This window comes from Bombyx mori, chromosome 2 (assembly GCF_030269925.1).
Source record: "Bombyx mori chromosome 2, ASM3026992v2".
NCBI lineage: Eukaryota > Metazoa > Arthropoda > Insecta > Lepidoptera > Bombycidae > Bombyx > Bombyx mori.
The window spans coordinates 850,778-869,931 of NC_085108.1; the positions used below are offsets into that span (position 1 = coordinate 850,778).

Genomic DNA, 19,154 nt, shown 5'->3' on the forward strand with positions numbered 1-19,154 from the left:
GTGTTTCTTCAGGTTTAAATGTGTAATAATGGTGGTTTATTAACTGTTTAATGTCTGTGAAAGTGCACAAATGTGGGAAAATGAAACAAAGTTGCTGGACGTAACTTCTCGGGATCCTCCAAAAAGTCCACTGAAAAAATCTTAGTAAATGACCACCATTTTACTGAGATTATACTTTATCCCAAATCATCTCATTTCATTTCATGCCATTTTTCATAATATTCAACTTTATTTCATTTCATAATATCATTTTTCATTTAAAAAAGTTTTCATTCAAATTAAAATAAGACTTGACCTAAAGGTCTTAGTTACCAGGTCATAAAATCCCTTAAAAATCACGACTTTAGCGCCTTTTTATAAATCTTATGAAATCTTCATATATTTTATCAAATTACTGTCGGACTAAAAATAAAATATAACTTCACTTCTACAAACTGACCTATTATTTGTTCGGAGCGTGGACAACTTGTATCAAAATATTGCAAGGAGATTTTCTTATCCTACCTCTCTTGAGAGGCTATTTCAGCGTAACCTTAACTAGTAGGTGAGCTCGCGGGGCTCGAACCGGAGTGTTGCTAACACTGACCCTAGCAAGAGCGGTGCTTCGCAGAATCTACCACCGGATCGGAAACGCGACCCACTGAGAAGATCCGGCGAGAAACTCAGTGGGCTGTGTCTGTGGGACAAGGAGATATAGTACGAACAAGTAAACTAAAAAAAAAAGACTTATTATATTTATATTTTTTTTCATTATACATGCAATTAATATTTTCTGTATTAGTGCGTGAGTCGCAAACAAAAATTATCCTTACAATTTACTCTAGTCATTTGCAAACGACGGAATTAATGTCGAGGGGTGAAAAACTATTTGGTCTATTTTTTTTATCTTATTTTTTTATTGCTTAGATGGATGGACGAGCTCACAGCCCACCTGGTGTTAAGTGGTTACTGGAGCCCAAAGACATCCACAACGTAAATGCGCCACCCACCTCGAGATATAAGTTCTAAGATCTCAGTATAGTTACAACGGCTACTCCACCCTTTGAACCGAAACGCATTACTGCTTCACGGCGGAAATAGGCGGGGTGGTGGTACCTACCCGCGCGGACTCACAAGAGGTCCTACCACCAAGCGACATTTCACTTAATTCGTGACATTTATCTTTATAATTAAATAGCGACCCGCCCTCGCTTCGCTTCGGAAACATTAAAACACACATGAAACCAAAAAAATAAAATAAAAAAAATTAAAAAAAAGTAGCCTATGTTCATCAGGGACAATGTCGGCTTCTAATGGAAAAAGAATTTTTCAAATCGGTCCAGTAGTTTCGGAGCCTATTCGAAACAAACAAACAAACAAACAAATCTTTCCTCTTTATAATATTAGTATAGATTAGTATAGATAAAGGTGCGTTTTATTTGGTATTAACAATTCAATGTTTTTAATTGAACTTCAATTAAGTTTACTCCATTCAAATAGCTGAAGAAGTTTTCTTGTTATGATTTTTTTTCCAATTTTTTAAACTTTAAATGGCTCTCCGGTAAAGTTGACAAAATGTCACTTAAGCCAAATCTTTGACCACTTCATGTAATCTATATATATAAAAATGAATTGCTGTTCGTTAGTCTCGCTAAAACTCGAGAACGGCTGGACCGATTTGGCTAATTTTGGTCTTGAATTATTTGTGGAAGTCCGGAGAAGGTTTAAAAGGTAGATAAATATGAAAATGCTCGGAATTAAATAAAAATATTTTGTTTTCCCTTTGATGTCCCCCCCCCCCCGTCGGACGGGGATACATTTTGTTTGTTTTAAGTTTATTTTATACAAAAGTTTAGGTCTTTTATTTATCGATTGAGGCACTACGAAGTCTGCCGGCTCAGCTAGTAACAAATATAAATGCGACATTAAGACGTAAAATAAGCTTTAATTTTGCAGCTTAAAAGTTCGAACAGTGCGTATGTTGATGCCCAGGCGCTTTCATTATAGTCATTTTTGTTTGTTTTACTGTCTATTGAAGCATTATATTATATCTAACACATTGCAAGCAGCGCAGGACTGATCTTTGTGGCGAGGCTTGGGTGATACCTATGTCTAACAGTGGACGTCTTGGAATAGAATTGTCAAAAAAAATCTCTAAATAAACCCTAACAGTAATAAATTTATTAATTTTTTATTTTATTTAATATATTTTGTACACACAGCTGTTAGAAAAGACACGTCAATAAGGATACAGAGTACAAGGGCACTAGTTATTTCATGCTGAAATCTCTTCCAGTAGGCCCGCAAAAGGAAAGAAGAATTAGGAACACGAACCTAGTGCATACAGTAAACATTACATATAATAATATATACATATTACAAGATACAAAACAATATATATACATACAAATACACACACACACACACACACATATATATATAACATACACACATATACTTACTTTTTATAAATATTAATTTGACCTAAATATCGCTATGTCTTTCTAGCTATTTAAAGTATTACAAAATCTTCAATTTGATAAACTTTCGCAATAATTTCATTAAAGTAAGGTAAATATTGACTGTGTTATTGACGTGCTCGCCGTGATATATCAGGTAGCTCTTCGAATCCTCGTTGGCGCCATTTTGCAAGCCCTCTTCGACTAAATCCACAAACTCATTCGCGAATATATGAACGAGAATCTCTAGTAATTGTTTCTTAGTATTCCTTATGTATAGCTCTTCCAAGTTCTCATACCATCTCTGTTTGTTGGATTTTGTCACGATCGAAATGTATTTCAACGCGTCGTGGAGCTGAAATTTTAGAAGCGGACAAACCTTTAAATTCGCTATTTGATACTAGATGGCGCTATATGTATATAAAATAAAAATTGTGTTGCTTTCCGTGAACAGAAAAGCGGTAATGTATTTGAAGCTCTACGAATTATGATGATAAGAGATAAGATTGTTAATCTTGTCCTTTTGTTTGAAATAAAATGTTTACACGTTGCTCATTGCTGATAATTTCAGCATTACAAAAAAGGAATATGCTGTTCGCAACTAGATGGCGTTTTTTTTATTTATTTATTTATTTTATTATTATTTGTGGTCATAGTTTAACAAAGATTAATAAGCTAATATCGATAAATGTATCACTATGTCCTGCTAGTAAAGCGTACAAATATTAGGTGTAAGTTTAATCTACACAAAAATAAAAAATAAAACTTAAATTATTCTACTTTATCATCTAAAGTTATCGTCTAAATATTCTGACATACTATAGTATAGGTACCATCACCCTGCCTATTTCTGCCGTGAAGCAGTAATGTGTTTCGGTTTGAAGGGCGGGGCAGCCGTTGTAACTATACTTGAGACCTTAGAACTTATATCTCAAAGTGGGTGGCGCATTTACGTTCTAGATGTCTATGGGCTCCAGTAACCACTTAACACCAGGTGGGCTGTGAGCTCGTCCACCCATCTAAGCAATAAATAAATAAAACTTACGTCATACAAAGAATTTGCCAATAACCCCAGAATGTCTTTCAATTCATCGACCTCATTGCGATCCAAGAACACGCTCTGTGCTTTTTGCTTCACCATGCCATTACTATACGCTTGTGGCCGCCTCGGAAAACCATTTTGAATATTATGTTGATTTAGCGAACGATACAGCATCCGTATTTCGGATAATAGTTCTGTTTTCGCTCTATTGTGTAATAAGAATATGTATTTTAACATTTCAAGATCACTCGAATGTATCCGCTCGTTGTTTTCCAACGAACTCCTGTGAATTAAGAAATGGAAAGACGAATTAATGCTCTGAGGAATTGTTCGAGATGATACCGGCATCTCGTTTTTACCATCGCACCGCCCGCCACCGGAGTAGAGTTCATCCATACTACCTGGAGCCACTGCGGTCATCCACAGTGCGTTTCCAGAGATCTTTTTTGCCACGTACCATCCGGCTATGGAATGAGCTCCCCTCCACGGTGTTTCCCGAGCGCTATGACATGTCCTTCTTCAAACGAGGCTTGTGGAGAGTATTAAGCGGTAGGCAGCGGCTTGACTCTGCCCCTGGCATTGCTGAAGTCCATGGGCAACGGTAACCACTCACCATTAGGTGGGCCGTATGCTCGTATGACGACAAGGGCAAAAAAAAAAAAAAATTTACGTAAACGCAAGATAAAAACCGATTCAAAATAATTTATTTCAACTTAGATGTCAGTATGACCCACTTGTTGAATATCAAAATATAAATAACAATGTTAACTCTACCACCGGTTCCAAGAAAAGCCACAGTCCTGAGAAGAACCGGCGAAACAAACTCAGCGGGTTTTTTTTTAAAGGTTTTTCTCCAAAAAAGTTTTTTTTTTTAACTATTTCGATTAAACTATTGAGTTTAGTCGGCATTTTATTCTTCACGAATATGTGTGTGTGTGAAATGACCCCATAAATGAGCCACCCATCTTGAGATATCAGTTCTAAGGTCTCAGTATAGTTACAGCGTCTGCCCCGCCCTTCAAACCGAAGCGCATTAATTACTGCTTCACGGCAAAAATAGGCGGGGTGGTGGTACCTTCCCGCGCGGACTCACAAGAGGTCCTACCACCAGTTCACAAAAGGTCCTACCACCAGTGTCACAAGAGGTCCTACCACCAACTACTTGCCTTGGACTTGCCTAAAGTACAAATAAAATTCAACTTACAGAAGACTTGACAGCTTCATCATGGCTGATCTCAGTTTGACTGTACTTCCTAACCAATCATATTTCCTCAGCATTCTGTTTTTAGTGATCATCATATCGTTCAGAACTGTAACATAGGCATCTACTTCATCGCCTCGACCTTTTGAATTACCGCTAAATTCCTTTAAATAATCATAAGCTTTTAATAAATCCTTCAAACGTATATATTTAGTTGTATCCGGAATTTTCATCTTCATTCTATTCTTTTGACTCAACAGAACAGTCCTTGGGTGAGGTAAATTTTCTCCTTTCGTTGAGATTCGTTTTAATATCGACCAGTCCGCGATGAATTTCTCGTTCTTATGATCTGATTTAAGTGTTTCTCGCAATACCGTCTTGTCGGTAGGGCTACCAGTAAAATTTTCACTTACGTACTCAAACGACTTGTCTGGGTCCACGAAACCGAAGCGTTGCTTCTCGTAGAGTATCTTCCTGACGGCGCTAAGGCCGTCCTTTAAGCCGTTCATAGTGCTATACGAATAGAAGTTTTCATTCGTATCGGGAATGTAACTCCGGTATGGGTGGACAGATGACAAGAGCTCAGCATCATCGTTGTGTTGACTGGCGTAAATAACCTGCGGCATCTCTCTGCCAATAGCACCGTTTCCTTTCCCAGCAATTATGGGTAATTTCAGTTGATCTCCGACTTTATATCCGTTTAGAATTGTATTTATTTGTTTTATTGTATCAGTTATGGCTTCTTTGTTGTCGTGATTCGGTCCGTTGAGGTTCTTGGGATTGAAATATGCGTTTTTCGATGAGTAATCATATATCGGAACGTAGTGTGGTTGTTCCGCGTTGGTAATGATGCCTTTAGCGGTGAATGGTCGAGTCGGATCTGAAACAATGATTTAATTGTAATCGCATCGATACTAATGTACGGTAATATTGTATTTTACGAGCCATAGAGGTTTATTAGGTAGGTATTACAAAAAACACAGCTATGTGATTATGGTCTGGTATAGCAACGGTCAGTTTCTTCCCGTGTGTGATGTTCAAAGAGGATTCGTTGGAAAACTGGTGGTAGGACCTCGTGTGAGTCCGCACGGGTAGGTACCACCACCCTGCCTATTTCTGCCGTGAAGCAGTAATGCGTTTCGGTTTGAAGGGTGGGGCAGCCGTCGTAACTATACTGAGACCTTAGAACTATCTCAAGTATGTCTCAAGGTGGGTGGCGCATTTACGTTCTAAATGTCTATGGGCTCCAGTAACCACTTAACACCAGGTGGGCTGTGAGCTCGTCCACCCATCTAAGCAATAAAAATAAATAAATAAAAATTGAGACATAACATTCTCTCTTTATAATACCAGCATACTGCAATCTGCAGTTAAGACGCATGCCCCAATTTATGCTGCAAAGCACCCATTAATTTTGAACGAGGTCACGGTCCACTTGGTGTTTAGTGATTCTCGGAGCCTATAGGCATCTACAACGTAAATGCCGCCAACAATCTTAAAGCAAGAGCTCTAAGCTCTCCATTTAACAGTACCACGGCTGTTCCACCCTTAAAACCGAAACGCCTTACTGCTTCACGGCAACAATAGGCAGAGTGGTGGTAATGTACCCATGCGGATTCACTCTAACCACCAGTAAGGCATTCCGTTCTAATTAACGGATCGGAGTAAAAAAAATTCGATTGCTACTGCGATTTCGACTTTCTCGGGAATAACATTAGCACCTATATTGTATTTATGTCCCTTTGGACTACGGTAGCTCCTTTACTTCCAATAGGACGTGATCCCGCCTAGCCATCTAGAATTAACTGTAAATGAGGCCATCGCAATTATAGCATTCAAGTGAAAAATATAATCAATAACTTTTTTTTTTAAATCAGCTTACCTATTTCATACACAGCATAACTTTCTCGTTCATTCTTCGGTTTCTTTCTTAAGCGTGGTCTTTTCTCGTTTCCGTAATCACTCAAATTTTCATCCAAAGCATTATTATTATTATCTGCATCTGAATTTTCTTTTTTGGTTTTCATGTCATCATTCAGCACCTTATTGTCTTTACTAAAACTCAGCGAGACTCTAGATCTTTCTACGTTGTTTTTAACGTTTAGATTATTTTTGTATTCAATGTTATTATTAGTAGTTATTTCAGAATCATTTGCCGTAGAATTTGTAGTGGTACTTAGAACTATACTGTCAGTTTTATTAACAAGAATACTGCTATAATTATTATCACTTTGACTAACTGATGCCTCTGTTACTGTATTATTTGTGTCTATGTTAGTCGGAGTGTCTTGTGCAATTACTTCCACGCCTTCATCTGTAATGGTTGGATTACGAAAATCATTCGTAGTCGCCTCTATAATATTTATTGGGTAAGTCAAATTTTTATCTTGCGATATCTCGACTGTTAAATTAGAGTCTAATCTAGCTTTTAAAAATATGTGTGTTTCATTTAAAAAGATCTCGGGTTTTTCTGTGATTTTTATGGGTGTACCGTACGTTGTCGATAACATGTCATCAGTAGCTGTTGTTTGATTTGTTTCGTCGTAATTGTAATTAACAGTATCAGTGCTAGCAATGTCTTCTTCTGGTAACGGCTTGATTAAGATTATTTCAGATTCTTTACTATCTGTGTCTTTTTCTTCTGATACAGTATGGTTCTTAGAGCCATCATATAATTCTATATTCCCGTCTACGTTGGTATCAGCGACATTGCCCGAAACCACTTCTTCGTTAAAATCTGATCTTCTTTCTCTTTCTAATGGTTTTACTTTAAATCCATCGTCTTGGTCGTCTGCCTCGTCACGTCTTGCATTCGTAGTTTCCTCTTTAAGGATTTTGTTAACGAAATCATCATGCTGCTCCAACTGTTCATCATGTAATTCTCCGCTTACTTTAGCTTCAGCATTCGCTACATTGTTTTCCTCGAGTATCCTTTTAGCAATACGTTGGAGAAAGTTCTCTTTCTCCTCTTCGGGAAGCAAGTCAATGTATTTAGATTCGTCGCTATCTTCGCCTCCAACGATAACTTTACCGGATATAAGAAATAATATTACGAGGAACATTTTTATGACATATTCGCGGAGCCCGCGTTCGTATAAGTTAGTTTCGTTATCAATCGTCCGATGCAATCAGGCGTGGTTATCGCAATTAGATTCGGCTATTGTTGCTTTTTCCATTTTCCCCCCTTTATTGCTGTGAAATTCGATTTTTAATTAACTCCACGTCCTGACGACTTCAGCGGAAACGTGTCAAATTCGAAATGCGTGTAAATGTTTTGTTTAGATCGTTTAGGTCGATGCTGTGATTTGCGTTTAGGAATCTTTGTCTAGTTTTTTTTAAACTTATTTTGACTTCGTTGAGAATATAATTAAAACTAGATTTAGAACCTACTAGATAACTAGATTTAGAAACTAGATTCATTTGGCGTTTTTTTATTATTATTACTGCAGAATTGGGATCGTGGTGCATAAATAAAACTATTCGACTGTTGTAGTTTTATTGTTCTCCTCTCAAATCTTCTCTGTTATCTCTATATATAAAAATGAATTGCTGTTGGTTAGTCTCGCTAAAACTCGAGAACGGCTGGACCGATTTGGCTAATATTGGTCTTGAATTATTTGTGGAAGTCCAGAGAAGTTTTAAAAGGTAGATAATTAAGAAAATACTCGAAATTAAATAAAATAAACAATTTTTTTTCCTCTGATGTGTCCCCCGTCGGAGGGGTTCCTTTTGTTTTTTTAAGTTAATTTTATACAAAAGTTTTATTTATCAATTGAGGCACTACGAAGTCTGCCGGGTCAGCTAGTTATACTTAAAAATTAGCTGACACCATTTTTACGCTTGCTCATTCAATCGACTACGCCATCTTGCTTTTCTCTGTCATTCTCCTTTTCCTTTCTCACCATTGTCTCCCACTCACATCTTAACGCTCTATTCCAAACTATTTTGTTACGTTCTGTTCTTAGCAATCCTAAATTACATTATTTCAAATATGTCACAGCTCCCGTGGTCGCAGAACGACTAAGGTGCTATGACATTTGAATGTTATTCTAACTACCGTCTAATTTTCTTTAAAAACCTATCTCATATTTTACATTTCTTTTCACAGAGAACGAACTAGCAGTATCTTGTGATCGGGCTGTTTGCTTATTTCGCATTTCTATTCGAAGCATAGCGAGCGTGTTTTTTACCCACGCTTTTAGTCCCTCGGGAATGAAGCTCTATATTAGGCCAGGGGTATAGGAAAGTACAGATGTTTGAATAACATAGATATGTCTTTTAATTGAAATTATATTTTAATGTCTTGTCTAACTTACCATAGATTTGTACTCCGTTGTAAGTTTTGGCCTCAAATGACGTCACACGCAATGAAGCTGCGTTCTTTTTCTTTATTGCTTAGATGGGTGGATGAGTTCTCAGCCCACCTGGTGTTAAGTGGTTACTAGAGCCCATATACATTTACGACGTAAATGTGACACCCACCTTGAGATATAAGTTCTAAGGTATCAAGTATAGTCACAACGGCTGCCCCACCCTTCAAAGCGAAACGCATTACTGCTTCACGGTAGAAATAGGCAGGGTGGTACCTACCCGCGCGGACTCACAAGAGGTCCTACCACCAGTATTTACGCAAGTATTTCTGCTGAGTGTTGTTAAGTTCACGATGTAGTTTCTAATAAAGAAGAGTGTCTTGGTTCTCTATTGCTTTATTCTCTTCGATTTTTATACCTTAAAAGACTTATTAGCCTGACCTACTCAATAGAAACTAAGTAAGTCACATTACATACACATTACTACATTTGCCCACTCTTTAACTCAAATAACAACAAAACTATCATTCAAAGTTTTATTTCTCCTCGTGGAAACAATTCGAAAATTTCTATTTACAAAATCACAAAAGACGCACCCGACTACTCAATAAAAGTAAATTATACAATAAAATTATTACTAAGAGAAATTGGCACATATCCGCTAAATGAACTTGCAGTATCAATGACAGTAACACAAGCTAATGTCTTCAAAGGTTCATCACAGTGGTCCAACGAATGGGTTTTGGTGTACAACTGCTTACGGACGCAGAGTCAACACCGCGCTGCCTAGGAATATTGTGGATCTTGTTTGAAAAACGACATATCTATGAAATCCAATCCAATCCAATTGTTCCAATCGTGCTCCTCACTTATGAGGTGATAACCTACATCCATGAATATCGCCCTCATGATGTTGTATCACCTCGTCGGGTCTTCGACTACTTAGAGAGCATTGTAGAGGTTAGAATTTAGGGTAGGTCGGATCTGATCAGACCAACCCTGCCTTGTCAACCAACCGGATCTTTGTCCTTTCACTTTGCTAGTAACCACCACTTTATCAAGATTGTCTTTGTCTTTGTAACGATTTTTGGATGTTATTGGTAGTCATCTGCGTCACACATATAACCCATTAATTGGCCACAGCCGAGTGGTATTTGGAGAGTTGTCCTTTGATAATCCATCAGCATTATGTCCACCAATCGACTCAAGCGTCAGCCCTAAACCTGAAACTGCCTCGGTCCAGTTTCCTGCCCACTCGTCGCTCCAAAGCTATCCGCCCCTCGGCTTCTTCATCAGAAACCGCTGCTCCATCCTCAAGCCCGAGTTCCTCAGGTATTTCTGGACTATCTGGTATATCATCAGTGTGCTGCTCAGCGAATCCAATTAGCTTCTGTCTCAAGTCATCGTTGACGACCTCTTTCATGAGGCTTTCAATGATCAGGCTCTGTTTCCGTTTGTTCGGTGTCCTCCTCTGGTTGGTAGCAGGTAAGGTTTCGGTTTCCTTCTGTTGACTGCTGCTTTTCGCTGGTTGTTGGGCGTTGACAGGCGGCTGCTCTTCAGTTTTGTTCGGCACCTTCCCTATTTCCTCGTTTAGATCGTAATATAACACAGAATCCTCGCATTCGATCGCGTCTCTGGGTCTGGTGCAAGTTAGAACTTCCTGAAAATGGAAATTGGATAGGAAATTTAGTTTATTTAGTACATGAAAAGTCGGATTAATCACAGACAAAATGACGGAAATCGCCTTAGATGGTATGGCCATATCATGAGACGGGATGAAGATCATGTGGTGAAAGGTCGCATTAGGCTTGCCATGAGACGGATGAACTCAGAAGCAGCTCTGCTACCAATCATCATAACCAGCCCACGGTCGTCCACTGCTGGACATAGGTCTCTTCCAATCCACACCGATTTGCTACCAAGGCAATGTTCAATAGTCATCAAAAGCACTATTGGATCGCAATATAAGATAAGCTCAGCACCTTAAAACATAAAACGGAAATGTCAATTATAATGATTAAAAGTTCAATGTTCAAACTAAATAGCTGAGCTTGGCTATTTAGTTTGTGTAGTTTGAGTAGTTTTGTGGCTTCATAAATGCTGATTGCATCATAAAAAAGCGTAGGACATCGTTCGATAGACACATTTAGAATGAAGATAAAGTAAGTCGAAAACTCTTTCGTCTTAGATAACAATAAACAGCATCCTGATGGTGGCCTTCAGATACCTCTTTGCTCATCTTAAGTTAAACTGCTCCCGTGAAATATGCTGTTAAAATTATTTTTGAACGTTATTCGTGTTATTGGTTGCAAGCGATGGACCTTAAGGTAATTATCAGACGCGCGAAATCTGAAGTCATGAAATCTTAACTTAATAATGCATATATGGGTGAAGGAGCTCACGGCCCGTCTGGCGCTATGTGGTCATAGTAGTCCGTGGACAGCACAATGCGAATGCCGGTTGGACAGTTAAAGTCTCTATAAGATAGCATAAAGGCCGTCAAACCCTTGGAACCTGAGCGGTATAAGCAGAATGGCGGTACCTACCCGTGCGGGCTTACAAAACGCCTTACCATGTTTACTGGTGGTAGGACCTCTTGTGAATCCGCATGGGTAGGTACCACCACCCTGCCTATTTCTGCCGTGAAGCAGTAATGCGTTTCGGTTTGAAGGGCGGGGCAACCGTTGTAACTATACCGAAATATCTCAAGGTGGGTAGCGGCATTTACGTTGTTGATGTCTATGGGCTCCAGTTGCCTCTTAACACCAGGTGGGCTGTAAGCTCGTCCACCCATCTGAGCAATAAATAAAATTAAGTAGGTCATTCTCGTCACAAAATCTCATATAGATCCCCATACCTGATTGAACACAGTTTCGGATGGACAAATAAAACTGTATCTGTACGTGACGGCTCGTCCAGACGGGGTCTGAGTCGGTAGACACACGTGGAACACTTGACAGTCATTGTCAATGTCAGCATAATAACCATACGTACGGTTCTCGCAACTGTAAATAATAAAAGTTTCGTTGAATTCAAATCAGAGGTCTAAGGCCAAAGTTTTTAGAGGGTGTGTCTGGTTAATAATCAACGAATGCCCACTGATTTTCTCGCCAGATCTTCTCAGTGGGTCGCGTTTCCGATCCGATGGTAGATTCTGCGAAGAACTGCTCTTGCTAGGGCCAGTGTTAGCAATACTCCCGGCTTGAGACCCGTGAGCTCACCTACTAGGTCGGTGAATCTAGAATAACCCCTCAAGGTTACTAGAATAGGTAGGAAAATTAAAAAATCAGCGACTTAATATCCCAGATCTGCTGAATCTTCACACAACACATTAGCGTTGAAGTTCCAGTTATGGAACAAATAAATAAATAACTGGGAACAAATCACGGATGGTCATCCGTCCCCAAATTAGGATACCCTGTGCTATGGGCACCAGAGACTGACATATATGTTTTTGTAAGGGATTTTATGACCTGGTAACTAAGACTTTTAAGTCATGGCTTATTTTAATTGATATTCTTATTTTTACATATACGTTTAAATATTGACATATAGGTATTCTTATATTCTAATATATAAAAATGAATTGCTGTTCGTTAGTCTCGCTAAAATTCGAGAACGGCTGGACCGATTTGGCTAATTTTGGTCTTGAATTATTTGTGGAAGTCCAGTGAAGGATTAAAAGGTAGAAAAATATGAAAATGCTCGGAATTAAATAAAAATAACAATTTTCTTTTTCCTTTGATGTGTCCCCCGTCGGACGGATTCCTTTTGTTTGTTTTATGTTTATTTTATACAAAAGTTTAGGTCTTTTATTTCTCGATTGAGGCATTACGAAGTGTGCCGGGTCAGCTAGTAGATAATAAACATCCAAACAAGAAGCCAACAAGCATGTTCGTCACACGAATGCCTACTCGATGTAGAAATCGAACCCACGACCCTACAACAGTCAGGGATGCTAACTTCTGCACCACAGTATCAGTCAAAATGCTTCAAGCCAGAAAAAGGCATGGCGGTCCCCACATCTGAGGGCTTATACCTTAACATCATTCATAGCAGATTGGTGATCATAGTATACTGGTACGCTATTGCCAAATTCTCTTTTAAATATCTTCCACGAAAGGAGATGGGCTGATGCTATTCCACGCCGACACCACACAGCCAAGTCATTGGTTGCGCTAAAGCAATTAATATTCCACATTACCTAAAGGTATCGGTGATGTTCTCTCGGATAGAGGTGGCGTTCGCTGGCAAATTCAAAGTGTCAGCTTTTGTTTGATTCGCCATGTCCTGTGAACATATTCAATAGATTTGAAAAACTGTGAAAAATAATACTAATAAACCTAACTTGAGATGAAAGATACAAATTATGGTCGATTCAATATTATCTGTGTGATTGTAATTTTTTGTAAAAAAAATTCAATGTTACCAAGAAAAGATGTTTAAAATAAATCTATACTAATATATAAATCTACAATGGTTTTTACGGATGTTCCGTTATAACTACTGAACCGTGCATCCGATTGACTTGAAACTTGGTATCCATGTAGAAAATACATGTACTTAATGGATAGCCTAATATTTATATGAGTGTTGGACTCCCTAGACCAGTTGCGGGGGCGTTAATGATGAGAATCTTTGCGGGGGTGAGAAATTTAATATTATTAATTTTAAACGCTCAACGAAGCGGACGGGTACAGCTAGTTTAATTTAAAATTAGAAAATATTATTACACAGTGTGTAATAAAACATTTTGTTAACACACAAAATTTATCGGCGTCGATTTGAATCGATTAGTTCGACCAAGTTGCCAATCTTATTAGTTACATATTATTCATTAAACCATTCAAGAATACAAATCCAATAATATAGAAAATTATATAGCCGCTATTGGCAGTGTCCACAGCCCGAACCACAAGCGCTTGGAGTTCCAAAGTCATTAGAACCGAAAGCCGATAAAAGTTTTTGACGGTTTATTAAAACCGACATAATTGGCCTCAATAGCTTTTTGCCTACCTGATCGTTGGTAGATTAAGGGGCTTTTTTTGGGACTGCAGACCCAAAAGGAATTTAGGGCCATACCCACTAAGTCACAGAGAAGGGGGGCTCAATACTACAACGATATCCCGCTGGATCAGAATCAGCCTGCAAGGTCGGAACGCGATACACTGCTGACTGAGCTATTCTTTAACAGTATGTCCAGTGATGGCAGTGACGACAGCATTGCGGATTGCAGAGGCGTCTTCCCTTCCTCCTGGTACCAGCGCGCTAGAGTCACGGTAGCTTTTGGCCCAGCCTCCACCGCATCAGATCGCCCCATAACCACCACCAAGGGAAAAATTCAAACTACACCCGGCTTGGTAAATGAGCTCACGCATCTTAACCTAAGAGGACTTGTTAATACAAGCCCTAGCAAGGGCAGTGCTTCGCTGAATCTAGCAAAGGATAAGAATCGTAGCCTAATGTGAAGATCCGGTGAGAAACTCAGTGGCCTGTGGGTGGGTTGCGACGGTTTAATCAACATTATTCGTCTTACATTTAAAACCGTACAATTTCGACTTACCCTCAATATTTTGAGCATGATATTTGTATCAGCTTCCACGTCTATTTCGTCGTAAGACATCACGAGGCCTCCGCACATTAATATCAATATTAAATTCGAAATAATTTTGTCCATGTTCGCAGACCTGGAATTTTTTTATTATATAGTATTTTGTCCTCTGTATACGCAAAGGTTAATCAGACAGTAGCTTTTTTAGGAGCCCATAGACATCTACAACGATGCGCCACCCACCTTGAGATATAAGTTCTAAGGTCTCAAGTATAGTTACAACGGCTGCTCCACCCTTCGAACCGAAACGCATTACTGCTTCACGGCAGAAATGAGCAGGGTGGTGGTACCTACCCGTGCGGACTCACAAGAGGTCCTACCACCAGTAATATTACACGATGCTATTCCTTCACCGCGGAGGTCAATTGCGAACATTGTTAACGTGTTTTTAAAATACTTCTTTTATTACTTAGGTCTGTTGGCTACTTAATAGTAACGGGAGCCCGTAGACATTAACAACCTAAATGATGTCATAGACATTGAGACATGAGTCCTAAGTAGGGTCTAAGGTACAACGGCTGCCCCACCCTTCAAAAGCATCACTGTTTTGAGGCAGAAACAGGCAGGGTGGTGGTACCTATCCAAGCGTACTAAGAAGCCGTCCTACCACCAGTAACTTTCGTCTGAACGTCGATACAGACAACAGTCTGCCAATTTTTGTATGTATTTTACAAATCAGTGATCTCTCGCACATAGAAATAACAAATCGAGCAATGAAAGGGTATTTAAATTAAGGTAAGGGACATTTATCTTAATAATTAAAGGTGCGTTTTATTTGGTATCAGCATCAACAGTTCGATATTTTTAATTGAACTTCAACTAAAGCTTAGATAGCTGAAGAAGGTTTTTTTTTTTTGTTATGATATTTTTTCCAAAATTATGAACTTTACAGGAGTCTCCTGTGAAGTTGTGAAAATGTCGCATAAACCAACCCTTTCACCCCTCTATATAATAAGTAACAATAACAATATCTTAACGCTGAGCCCGTTTGACTCACAGGGGTCCCAATTTTCACGTTATCAATTTTCGTATTTTACTATTCATTACACATCATGTAACTATACTGAGACCTTAGAACTCACATCTCAAGGTGGGTGACGCATTTACGTTGTAGATGTCTATGGGCTCCACTGACCAGGGCTGTGAGCTCGCCCACCCGTCTAAGCAATAAAAAAAAGCATCTTCATTGTCATGCCCTTCTCCCAGTCACCTGGGGTCGGCGCAACATGTTTTCTCCTTCCATTCTCCTCTATCATATACCATTTCTTCGCTCACTCCCCTCTTACCCATATCGTCTTTCTTATTATTGATTGAGCGACATCATATATATCATAGATCTTTCGCTCCCCACGACGGATGCCCAAGAGTCAGGTCGGGGTATTGAGGGGTGATTTCGCGAACTATACATAAAATCTATGAGTAAGTTTTAATTACAAACTAATATTGTCTAGTACAATATTTATTAGAAATTTTAGAACATAGTATTTCGTTTGTTTTTTTTTTAAACTAAATTAAAATTGACTCACCAGTGTGCGACGAACACAAAAAAATTAAAACACAAAAGTAGCGTTAGAAAAAAAAATATAAATAAAAAAAGTAATCACAATTGTTTAAAATCTAAACTAGGATTTTATGTACTTCTGCTTTCCGCCGAAGGCTCGACAATGCGAAATTTAACATGTCAGATCACTCTTTTATAAACGCGCGGATCATCAACCCGACCGGCATGCGAATTCGCAATACGACAGGTACCGTTTGCAGAACAAATCCGGAAAAACATTAGAGCGAATACGTTATTGAAGGCACTTTGACTATTTCATATGTTTCGTGATAGATAAAGTACAAAATTTGCGATTAACGAAGAATCATTGCAAAATTTATTTATTTATGGATTTATTGGGTTTAAGGTGAAGGGAAGATCTTCCAACGAGCGAGTGATATAGCTAGGTAGACGACGGTCCGAATGTTGTTCGGCACTTGTATATATGCAAGCTTATCTTGAAATTGTCGTAAGCGAGATTCAGGCATCTGTCAAATATCTTGTGTTGTATGATAGTTACCGCTACATTCTTTTTTTCATCTTCAGCCCCTTTGTTGCACTGTAATGTTCGATAATCCATTCTTCCTATTGATCCTCATTCTCATCAACATTCGCCTCAGCTCCCCAACTTCCTCATCTGTCCCCCGTGCCATACGTCTTCCGGTCTTCCTCAATGACTCCGTAATGTAATCCAGGGGGCTATTACTTTTTTTATTGCTTAGATGGGTAGACGAGCTCACAGCCCACCTGATGTTAAGTGGTTACTAGAGCCCATAGACATCTACGACGTAAATGCGCCACCCATCTTGAGATATAAGTTCTAAAGTCTCAGTATAGTTACAACGGCTGCCCCGCCCTTCAAACCGAAACACACTACTGCTTCACGGCAGAAATTGGCAGGGTGGTGGTACCTACCCGTCCGGACTCACAAGAGGTTCTACCACCAGTAAAAAAACTTACTAGCTATTTATTACTATATAGGCGTGAACATCTCCTGTTAAGGTTCAGTTTCGCGTTTTTTATTGTCACCACCTTTATTATTCCTGACGTATCAAACACTTAACAGCTACCGTGGTCACGAAAGACTAATTAGTCTTCCGTTAAAGACACTTTAATTAGCTAACCCATAGACACAGCCCACTGAGTTTCTCGCCGGATCTTTATTTATTTATTTACATAAGTACTGCCACATCACAAACATCTAACATTGAAAATAAATTTAAACTATTTAATTTATGGTTTGATGCATGTGACAACAATGATCTTCTCAGTGGGCCGCGTTTCCGATCCGGTGGTTGATTCTGCGAAGCACTATTCTTGCTAGGGTCAGTTTTAGCGTCACTCCGGTTTGAGCCCCGTGAGCTCACCTACTAGTTAAGGTTACGCTCTCAAGGCTATCAGCTTAGGTAGGTAAAAAAAAAAAAATAATTAGGTTTTTTTCTAATATAGCTTAAATGAGTTCACATAATCAACTTACCTATTAAGTATAGTAAAATAATAACTACGCAACTTGTGAAGGAAAAAAAAATTTATGTGAAATAAATTATTTGAAAAAAAAACTTGTTTTGTCGACAGTACCGATTCCGACTTTGGCTCGGTACGGGCAGATCCTTCACAAAATACTAATGCCCATCCCGGCTCGAGACCTTGAACACGGCCTCCCGGGCAGCACAATGCCAAGGACATTCTTGCACGTCAGATGATCACTAATAAAAAAAAATCGTCTGATAATAAATATGTAAATACATCACCGAAAAACATATGAGTGTGGAGTATCGAAAGTGTTGAATGGTGGAAACTAATTGCAACTTTTTAGCTTCAATCCAAATCTGTGGAAGGCTCACGAGCGCTCACGGATTGATTGTTGGTAAAGTATTGCGTAAAAACGAACCCTATGCTGCTAGAAGTGACTTCACTACGCATTGCCAATGTCAATAAGCTACAGCGATCACTTTTGATGTAACAGCTATCCTATCATTCAAACCGGAACACCCTTCGCGGCAGAAATTGGCAGATATCATAGAAGTTGTTCGTGACCACGCGCTAATTGCCAATTTCCTTACAATGCTTTTCTGCCGCACAGTTTCCCACGTCATTTCGGATCCTCCTGATCCACTAACGGTGCTTTTATGTACCCCAAGCACCGGTCATCGTCCTCGTCGAACCCGTCGCTTGCGACGAAGGGCTCGACGAGTAAATTCACCCTCAGGCACAGCCTACTGAGTTTCTCGTCGGATCTTCTCAGTGGGTCGCGTTTCCAATCCGGTGATAGATTCTGCGAAGCACGGCTCTTGCTAGGGTTCGTGTTAGCAACGTCGTCAGGTTTGAGCCCCGTGAGCTCACCTACTAGTTAAGGTTACGCTAAAATAGCCTCTCAAGGCTCTCAGCTAGGTAGAAAAAAAAATCCGCATTGCCAATGTCAATAAGCTACAGCGATCACTTTTGATGTAACAGCTATCCTATCATTCAGACCGGAACACCCTTCGCGGCAGAAACTGGCAAGATATCATAGAAGTTGTTCGTGAGCACGCGCTAGTTGCCAATTTACTTACAATGCTCATCTGCCGCACAGTTTCCCACGTAATTTAGGATCCTCCTGATCCACTAACGGTGCTTTTAGGTACCTCAAGCATCGGTCATCGTTCTCGTTAAACACTTCGCTTGCGACGAAGGGCTCGACGAGTAAATTCACCCTCAGGCACAGCCCACTGAGTTTCTCGCCGGATTTTCTCAGTGGGTCGCGTTTCCGATCCGGTGGTAGATTCTGCGAAGCACGGCTCTTGCTAGGGTTCGTGTTAGCAACGTCGTCAGGTTTGAGCCCCGTGAGCTCACCTACTAGTTAAGGTTCCGCTGATATAACCTCTCAAGGATATCAGCTTAGGTAGGAAAAAAAACAGTTTCAAAATAAGAGAACTTATGACTCATTGTCACTTACCACAGGACCATCGACCTTTTTTTTTTTTTTTTTTATTGCTTAGATGGGTGAACGAGCTCACAGCCCACCTGGTGTTA

At 39.4% G+C, this 19,154-nt stretch overlaps 2 protein-coding genes across 2 annotated transcripts; both read right to left on the bottom strand.

Annotated features, from left to right (window-relative positions):
• Window positions 1-1,171: 1,171 nt before the first annotated feature.
• LOC134200016 (uncharacterized) lies at window positions 1,172-7,743 on the bottom strand. The gene is made up of 4 exons (XM_062671918.1): window positions 6,564-7,743; window positions 4,685-5,561; window positions 3,484-3,763; window positions 1,172-2,793 (listed from the first exon to the last, which is right to left on the bottom strand). Exons 1-4 carry the CDS (start codon window positions 7,741-7,743, stop codon window positions 2,500-2,502), a joined length of 2,631 nt encoding a protein of 876 aa, XP_062527902.1. The 3' UTR covers window positions 1,172-2,499.
• Window positions 7,744-9,513: 1,770 nt separating this feature from the next.
• LOC101740538 (uncharacterized) lies at window positions 9,514-16,282 on the bottom strand. The gene is made up of 5 exons (XM_004924941.5): window positions 16,129-16,282; window positions 14,555-14,678; window positions 13,196-13,281; window positions 11,849-11,996; window positions 9,514-10,651 (listed from the first exon to the last, which is right to left on the bottom strand). Exons 2-5 carry the CDS (start codon window positions 14,666-14,668, stop codon window positions 10,196-10,198), a joined length of 804 nt encoding a protein of 267 aa, XP_004924998.1. The 5' UTR covers window positions 14,669-14,678; window positions 16,129-16,282; the 3' UTR covers window positions 9,514-10,195.
• Between the last annotated feature and the right edge of the window lie 2,872 nt (window positions 16,283-19,154).